The sequence below is a fragment of the Grus americana genome, chromosome 14, assembly GCF_028858705.1.
Source record: "Grus americana isolate bGruAme1 chromosome 14, bGruAme1.mat, whole genome shotgun sequence".
Taxonomy (NCBI): Eukaryota; Metazoa; Chordata; class Aves; order Gruiformes; family Gruidae; genus Grus; species Grus americana.
In genome coordinates, this window is record NC_072865.1 from 6,895,154 (window position 1) to 6,904,300 (window position 9,147).

Below are 9,147 nucleotides of genomic sequence, written 5' to 3' on the forward strand. Positions count from 1 at the left end.
CCTGCTTGCATTGGAGATCTGTCTGCACAGCGCTCATGGCCCTGACTGCTGCGACTCAAGAGCCAGAGCAGTGGCAAACGCTGCAGCCCTCCCCAATCCACCAGCAGACCTCTGCCTGTCCTCTGATGCTGCCCTGGGATGGCTCTTACCTAACGAAGGCTAAACTAATTACCTGTGCCTAAAGCCTAGCTCTTTCCCCAGAGAAAGCCACCCTGCCTGCCAGCTGTGCCCTGGCTATGCCACCTCCAACAGCCTGGCAGGGCTGGCAGCATCGGTGGGACCCCATGGCACGGCACAGGGACAGCACGTGGAACTCATATTGCACACACTGTCATTGCCCGCTCTGCATCTTGGCTTTGGCGGCAGCCAAATAAAAATCAAAGTCCTCAGACACTGAGCTCCAGGAAGCAGGGTCTAAGCAAAGCATTGAAAAAAAATCAAATATTTTAATGCTTTTTTTTTTAAACAAGCAAATGAGGCTTCAGAACAGGTCCTATCATGTTTCGCTTTACAGAAAGATGTCCACAGATCCATTACGTTAAAATCAGCTGACACACAGATAAACTTAAAATCCTCCAGCCACACGTACATACATCTTATTCTACAGCAGGCTCCATGCAGGACACAGCTGCACCTGCACAAACACTCTAGTTGGAGCACAGAAAGAAAAGTTTCATGTCTTATCAAAGCATCTCAGTTTAAGGAGACTGTATATCCACAGGCCTCGAAAGCCCCAATCATGCTCCAAATATACCCAGGACAAGCTTGCAGCTGCACCATGTCCTCCCCCTGCAGCTGTCGGCAACACAAGCCCGGCCTCCGGGGGCCACCAAAGGGGCCTTTGCCAGGCTAAAACAGGCAACTGCTAACTCCTCGCTCCACATCACGCCTGCGCTACCCGGGGACTGCTCGCGTAACAGAATCACAGAGCGGTGGGGGGTGGAAGGGACCTCTGGAGATCATCCAACCTCCCTGCTAGAACAGGATCACCTAGAGCAGGTTGCACAGGATTGCGTCCAGGCGGGGTATGAATATCTCCAGAGAAGGAGACTCCAACCTCTCTGGCTAATGCTTATCTTGCTCAGGACATGCATGATTACAAGTGATGCATCAAAAAAGGTTTTGTTTTGGTTTGTTTGTTTTAAAGAAAGACATCAGGAAAAAGGAGGGAGGAAAATTCTGTCACAATAGTAAGACAAAGCCATGGGTTTGGTACATCTGACAAGCTTGTTTTTCAGCTCTTATCCAGTCCTGGTTTAATATCACATTAGAATAAGTCGTCCTTAATTACCTAACATAGAGAAGAGTCTCTGGTCACATTTAAATAGTCAATAGTGTTCAGACTGAGGATATCAATGGGCTTGAAAAAGGGTTTGGTTTTGTTTTTCCAGAAGTTTATTTCAAAAGTGTGCAAACAGGATACACAGATAGCACAGTAATTCTGGTACACCTGATCCACAGACCCCTAACAGCCCCTCTGTCTGCCCCCCGCCCCCCCCAACACTAAATGAAAGATCTGAGACATATCGACGATCCAATTAGCTAGTGGAGACACGGAGCTCAGCTTGCCCAGCGTCTGCAAGCAGGGAAATAAGGCTTCTCTAGCTCACCCATAGCTCAACATATGGCGCTACCATGGTAACTAGAAAATAGCATTTACTTAGTCGATGAGGGTGGCACGACATGCTAGGGGCTGCTGTGCTTTCCTGCGTGGGCACCCATCCTCTGGGGATCCTGAGATGGGTAGTGAATGGGGCCCGGGGCTCTCATGAAGGGAGGCGGCGGCCCCATCGCGTGGAACATGTGTGGTCCAAAACCTGCAGAAACAAAGTTGTCAGGTTCAGACAAAGCAACAGCACAACCAATGCAGGCGTACTGCCGTTTGCAACAACCGACAGAGAACAGCTGGCTTACAGCTGTGCCTTAGAAAGGTGTGCATCTCCCACAATTCCTCAAATCCCCAAACTCCTTTCCCTCTTTCCAGCACAACCGGGGGCAATCCGTACCCAACACACATCCTCACTCACAGATAAAAGCTGGTGGGGGAATGGAACAGGTGCCTGTAATGCCAATCTAAATGCTTTCTGCTCAACTGTGGAGCAAAGCAAACACATCCACAAGAGTCTGACATCCCATTAAAAAAAGGGTCTCTGGATAGATACATACTCACAGCCAAACACAGGCTGGCATTCAACCAGCTGTAGAATCAGTCTTTGAAGCTGAGGTTAACGTGGCATTTACACAGCCAGCAAAAGCATTGAGTAGGTCCCAGTACCAGTAACAGGGATCTCTGACACGCCTGAGAATTTGCAAGTGAACACATACCACATCAGGCAGCTCAGTTTAATTAAACTGTGCTGACAGCTCATTTTAGATCATCAGTTTACACTGCATGATCAGGGATGAGGAAAATCAACTTAGGGCACACATCAGTGCTACAGCGCAGCCAAGCAAGGAGGACTAGATGGTCAAACACTAAGTTAGATATCCCCACTTAAAGGGGAAACACAAATACCTGGAGGTGGTGGTGGAGCAATGCCCGGGGGAGGTGGCAAGGCAATGTTAACCACGGCTGGAGGGCCACTTGGAGGTAGGTTGAAGTAATTTGCAGAAGCCTCTTCTTCTGCAGCTGGAGGAGGGGGGAGAGCTGCAAAAAAAGTACACGGTGGTTATGGAAAATCTCTCCGTCAAGATATGCAGAGGTACCTGCCTTCAGAGAGGAGGTACAATCAGTTCTTCCACAAGGGCAAACTGCCACTACTACTGCACGTATGAACCGGAGTGAGAAGCAGGACTGCACTAAAACTCCGCAACAGTCACCACTTTTCTTCACCTGAAAACAGCTTTGCTTTTTCCATCATACAACACTCAGTGGATTAGGAAAACGTTAACCAAGCCTTGAAAAGCGTGGGTTGCCAGTATCTTGGACCTAAGTAACTTTAAATCAGCTTTAAGTTTTCACTCATCACATAAAGAACTTTCTTTTAATCAAGAATTTGCTTCTAGACAAAGCTCGCTTCCCATCCTAGTTGGAAACACTGCAAAATTACTGTGACTGCCTGCCCTGGGCTCACCAGTGCCTCTACCCTCCTGAACTCTGTTACTGCTCTCAGAGGTTTAACACCAGCCTCAATCATGGAAGCAGGTCAGCATTAAGTGTTTCAGAGATAAAGACAAGTCCCTCACCTCCGGGAAGTCCTGGAACTGGCTCCAGCTTTATCCCAGATTCTGTAGTACCTTCCTTGTCCTTTTCTTTTCCTCTTGCTGCCTGGGACCTAAAAGCAGACAAACATTTTAGGGCAAGGATGAGGAAAGGCAGGATAAGCAGATATTCACACCACAGTAGTTTTACATTATCTAATCTAGATCCATTGCTTCAGGCCAAAAATGAAAAATTCACAGAATATCAGAGACAGCTGGCACAAAGTGTGCAAACAGTGTTTACAATGGTCGGATTAGAAGCAAAACTACAGAAACTGATCCATAACCCTCAATCAGGAACCTCCTTACACAATTTGTGCAATTTGTGTCCTCTCCAACCCAGATCCCACTGCTGAAAGGAGAACAAACCATAATAGGACCCCAAATATTTACCAACTCAGTATCTACTCCAACTTAATATCCAATCCTGCTCATCAAGACTGCATAAACTGAATGAAGAACCCTGTGGCAGCACCCACAAGGCTTCCTCCCATCACACTCACCTTCCCCATTTGACATTGAGCCTGCGACCATTGACAATGAGTTTGTTGAAGGATTTCTCAGCAGCCACTTCTGCAGCTTGCCGGGTGGCAAACTGGATGAAAGCACACTGTTGCCTCTGCACTACGGTTATTGTCCGAATCTCCCCAAACTGGTAAAAGTGATTTCTGTGTGTGGGGAAAAAAAAAACAATTATGAAACGCCACTCCTCCTAGCCGCAGGGTACGTAGCAGAGTAGGATCTCATCACATGCGGAGGCAGATATGCTCAGATCCCTTCTTTTCTCCATCACCAGTTCAAAGTAATCATTAGAAGTCAAGTCTCTTGCCCCTCTGTGTAATTAGGGAGCAATAAAAACTCTGCAGCAGCTTTTCTCAGCAGCTCCCTAGAGAGAAGCTAGGGGACTTTCTTGTAAAAAGTGTAACACAGTATCCCCAGCAGCTCAGAAGGATGACTCATCTTTAAAGAGAGAAATTTTAATCAAAGCATTTGAAATGTGCCTGTTTATATGTTCTCCAACAAGCTGGCACTCCTCTGCACTTGCCCACCATCCAGTTCCCCATTAAGGAAAACTGAAAACCAGATCTATTTATTTTTTTCCTTGCAAGAGAGATTTCCGCACTTCAAGATGCATCAAATCAAAAGGCAAGGGCGATACGAATTCACCAACACACCTGAGATCCGATTCAGTGATGGTATCTCCAAGCCCTCCAACATACAGCGTAGTAATGGTCTTGTCATCAGGGGGGTCTAGGCGAGGCATGGTTGATGCTCGTTTCAGAAGTTTATCGGCCACAGGATCATTAATTCCATAGTAACGATCTTTGATGTTCTGATCAGCCAGAGGATCGTCTGGATCTGTAGGTTTCTCGTGTCTAAGGTTCAGCAAACAAAGCAATTCTTAACACCAGTCACAGCTGTATCAGAGTAAAATGACTATAAACGTTACCTTCCCTTCTAAAGGCCTCTGGTCACTCATATGCTTAACCCTGTTCACGTAAATATGCGGAAATGGAACAAAAAGCCCCAAGAATTTAAATTGCAGCCAGGACTGCCTCAAGTTCTGAATGAATGGCACTTCTGACAGCTCAGCATTCAGCGCTACAAAATACAAGAGCTGGATTTCAAATGGCCTCTTGTTCAAATACAAAGATCTCCGATTGAGGGGACTGACGCCACGAGGGGAAAAAATGAACTACGCAAGAGAAGAGCTGCAGTCACTGCTCCGGCAAAACACTACAAGGCTACAGAGCTAATTCCACGCAAACAAACTCGCCACAACAAAGATTCATTCACTGTCTCTGTGTGCCAACTGACTGCCAGTTTCACGCTGACCCCAACCACAGTGTGGCATCTCCTGTCCACTGCAGCATTTCCCGTTCTTCGAACCCCCAGGGGAGCCGTATCTGACTGCAGTGAACACATCAACTGTTTAAGCTGCATCTGTACCTGTAGGGACACTCCTCTCCTCTCTTGCATTCTCCTTTCACCCAGAAGGAACAGATGTGAGGACGATTACGTTTATAGTAAGGAGTGGTCCGAGCCAGCTTCAGCAGCATGTCGCTGGTAGAAGTAGCTTTTCCTAGTGCACCAACTGGTCTAGTGCCATCAGAATTGGATATCTAAATAGTAGTTAAAACACAAATAACTATGTATATATCACCACTGAAAACTAATGCACAGAATCAGAACAAGTAAGTGGTTTTAAGATAAGCTAGGTCATTCCTCCCCTATACACATCCACTCCACACACAGACGGCATGGTCAGAACTACGCTTTCTCACCTCTCGTTCCATGTTCTGGGTGTAGTACTCTTTATTGACATCAGACTTAGGCATCTCATCCTTAAGGGAGAGTCCTGCATCCCGGACTTGAATAGGCAAACCTAGAATGAAACAAACAAAAAACCCCAACAAATCCATATGAAGCACAAGCTGAAAGAGCAGCAACAGTTACTGCAACCTGCATTAGCCAGAGATAACTAACTTATCTACTGCTCAGGTATACCACACTGCCGCTGAACCTCAGAAGAGGTGTGATCATCAAGACTTGTTCTTCTCAAAGGCTGTCCAGAGACAGAACTTTCATTTCAGAGGCAAGCAGACCAACTTCTTCCCTTAGTTTACATTTTTTGGTACACACCATATTCCAGGTCAAGCAGACAAGTTTGACAGACGTTCTTCAGCTTGCTGCATGTCTGACACACTTCTGTTTTCTTGAAACGCATACGAACACCAGGGCACCAGCGAAACACTGTGAAAGGCCTGGCACAAATCTGAAAGACAGAATGTCGACACTTGTGTCACTATCGCACAGCAAGGAAGTTACCATTCTGGTTCTTGCACGGAAACTTAAAGTCCAAACACATCTAATTTCTGTAAAGCATAAATACAACTTCTTCATCTTAGTGCTAAGATTCAGACCTCAAGAAATATTTGTTTCTAGTTGGTGCCTGACTTCAACAGCAAGAAAAAAAACCTTCCTAAAATCTTCTTCTGTCATTTTTTTTGATTTATTACAATAACCCAAATGTTGAGAGCAGATCTATTCAAAGGAAAAAGAAACTCTCCTTCGTTCCAGGTGATGTCAGTATAGAGCTACTGGAGACAAATTATCAATTGCTTGTAAATCAGTTACCAGCAGAGCAGCAAACCCAGTGAGAGGTTATGAGACTTTTGGTCTCGAATACGATTACTGCTCTCTATCTTATCTGGTGGAACGATGCATCTGTTTCTGCTGTATGTATGGTTTGAGGAAGGGAAGCGAGATTTCACAACATATCTTCTTCCAACCTCAGATGACAATTGATAAAAGGGGCAAAAAATCTCTTTAATTTCCCTCAGTCAAGACAGAACCAAGCATTTCTTGCACTCTCAGAAACAAAGGTGGCTTATTTCTTAGACAGCTAACACAAATCACTACCTACCCACGAATAACATATTTGCAGCTAAACCTAAACTCCAGTTATTTGTGCACCACTTAGGAGTAAAAACAAACGTGCAAGAGAAAATACGAGATAAGTTAAAATGCTGAAATACCTTCAAGTATAGTACAACAATATTCAAAAAACCTAATTCTGATAAACATGAGGAAATCTTAAGTCTGTCGAGAACAATCTTCAATAATTTTACTATTTTAAGACTAACTGACTTTGTCTAACAAAGCGCGTGGTAGACTGACCTGAAAATGTATGTAGTTAGATAAACATTTTAAGTTATTAAACCAGATAAGTGCTTTTCTGAAGTTGACAGGTTTTTTAACACTAAAATGTATTATTCCTAGGTGTGTGCCAATTTAAAGGTTCTTCCTTCAAAAGAACAAACATACCTTGCATTCTTTTCCATATTTTTCTTTGGTCTGAAATACAATAAAAAAGAGAAAACATTAAATATCATTAATTCAACATAAAATACATCATTGATAATATAGCACAGTGATTTTTTTTTTCCCCCAGTTATGCTGCATTTAGATTCACTCACCCCTATGTTTTGGGCTTACATCTTGGCAGGTCAACAGGACCAAAAAAATCCCAGAAATCTCTCAATCCAGTTTTGGTTTAGAAACATTCATTAAAACACAGTATTTTAAATCCCACCTCATGTACCAATGAAAGAGAAAAATCAAATGGAATATGAATAGCTATTTTTCAGCAAAGATGATGTCACATGAAGTAAGCAGGTTTTGAAATATCATCTATACCAGCAGGAGGGGTATGTTTCAAAAAAATATCATAATCTATCTCAGCAAACTTAGTGGGATAGAAATGTGAAGGAAAGATAACGCAAATGTAGGTCACAGGCAACCGGACTGAGCACAGAGAAAAGCAACATGAAATGACAGACTCATCCTGTGCGGAAGAAAACAAGGTAAACAAACAAGGATTTAAGTTACCACCAGGCAGCCTTTGTAAGACAGTTTTAATTTATTTTACAGGTGCATATTCTTCACATTTTAGAAATCATGCTAAGCTATTTAATATTTCAGCAGCTCACGGTTCTCCATGTCACACAATTTTCCAGTTCCAAAGCTTTAATTTCTAGTATTTCCTGCACTCTAGACATTGGACTAGATCATCTTGGTCTCCTTTTTGACTGATTTATTCTTAAATCGTATACCTAATGCTATGACATCACACGCTAACAATGGCCGGAACCAAATCCTGTTGTGCAGAACCAACTAATTAGGGTGCAAACACACCTCAGCATCTCCTCCTGTTAGTCAGGCTTACTTTAGTCCCCAAAACCCAGCAGTTCCAGAGCCAACACAGAGGAAAGGGCTGGTCTGTCAAACAGGCACGTACCATTCGAATATACGGGTTTTCTCCAAGACATGTCTGGCACAGAATAGGGAAGTCCTGAATTGAGCGAGAAGAAGGACAATCAGGAATTTGCAACAAACTCTATCATCACAGCAGCATTCAAAGTATTCTCTGTAGCAATGTAACTGGGCTAAAACTAGTCAGACTGTGAGAAAGATGCAAAAAAGACTCCTTCAAAAGAGTCACTGGGAGAGCTGCAAGCCATGACCCAACGCCCATACTGTAAAGAATCATGATCTGGTAGCTACCTCAGTTTGAAGGGAAACTCAGAACAAACAAACAAAAAGCATATTCTTAGCTCTGAACTCCTCAGCGACCCGACTGCAGCAGATGCCGCCACCAACCCCCCCCAGCACCTATTGTCTGCGCTGAGCCCACCTGGAAAAGGCCTCACTCGAAGGAACGCGGCCACGGGCACACGACGGGCCCAGCTCAGCCCTCCCAGCTGCCGGGACACCTCGCCGGCGACCAGACACCCCAAGCCCCGGCAGGCAGGCAGCGGGAAGGGCCGCCCAGAGCAGCACGGCCCGTTTGCCAGCCAGCGCTGCCCGGGTAACGCGGCAGCCCCTTCCCGCACGGGAGGGCCGCAGGGAGGCAGCTCCCCGGGGCAGGGCCCCGCGCTGCCCGCCGCCAGCCCCGAGGGCCGCCTCACCGCGCACCCCTCACCCCACGGCCGTGCCCCTCCCAGCGGCGGAAGGCCCCGCCGGTCACGGCCCGGCCCGCTTCCCCCCCCCACCCCCCGGGCTCACCGCGTCCTCCCAGTTCTGCCGGTTGTAGGTGTTGGAGCCCAGCGATGTCGACATGGCGGCGGGGCCCCCGCTGCGCTCCGCTCCGCTCTGGTCCGGTCCCCTCAGCCGCCGGAAGTCCCCGCGCCGCTCCGCCTCGATCCCGGCAGGCGGCGGGAGCCGGAAGTGACACCACTTCCGCTAGCAACGTGCGGGGGAAGAGAAGAGCCAGGCGAGACGGTGAGGTCAGCAGCGCGCCGCGAAGGCGGGGGCCGCTCTAGGCACAGGGAAACCATAGAGCGCGGCTGGAGGGGCGGGCGAAACCACCCCGAACAAGGGAGCGGGGGGAGCGGGGGCGACACCATGGGGAACGGGGCGGGGGATAGGGTGGGGTGGGCGTGC

The 9,147-nt window shown here is 46.7% G+C and overlaps 1 protein-coding gene across 1 annotated transcript; it reads right to left on the reverse strand.

The window, feature by feature from the left end:
• Nucleotides 1–1,372: 1,372 nt before the first annotated feature.
• Nucleotides 1,373–9,101, reverse strand: RBM22 (RNA binding motif protein 22). Its single transcript, XM_054841470.1, has 11 exons — nt 8,770–9,101; nt 8,003–8,056; nt 7,030–7,059; nt 5,845–5,977; nt 5,487–5,587; nt 5,152–5,324; nt 4,377–4,577; nt 3,705–3,869; nt 3,187–3,275; nt 2,516–2,647; nt 1,373–1,817 (listed from the first exon to the last, which is right to left on the reverse strand). Exons 1-11 carry the CDS (start codon nt 8,821–8,823, stop codon nt 1,687–1,689), a joined length of 1,263 nt encoding a protein of 420 aa, XP_054697445.1. The 5' UTR covers nt 8,824–9,101; the 3' UTR covers nt 1,373–1,686.
• Nucleotides 9,102–9,147: the final 46 nt, after the last annotated feature.

What these genes read in the sequence shown, in the direction of transcription:
- RBM22 (XM_054841470.1), bottom strand. Translation starts at nt 8,823, where the DNA reads ATGTCGACATCGCTGGGCTCCAACACCTACAACCGGCAGAACTGGGAG. An exon ending in GGCAGAACTGGGAGGACGCG is followed by an intron (nt 8,057 to 8,769) that starts GTGAGCCCGGGG and finishes CGCTCAATTCAG; the next exon opens with GACTTCCCTATTCTGTGCCA. An exon ending in CTCAATGTCAAATGGGGAAG is followed by an intron (nt 3,276 to 3,704) that starts GTGAGTGTGATG and finishes GTCTGCTTTTAG; the next exon opens with GTCCCAGGCAGCAAGAGGAA.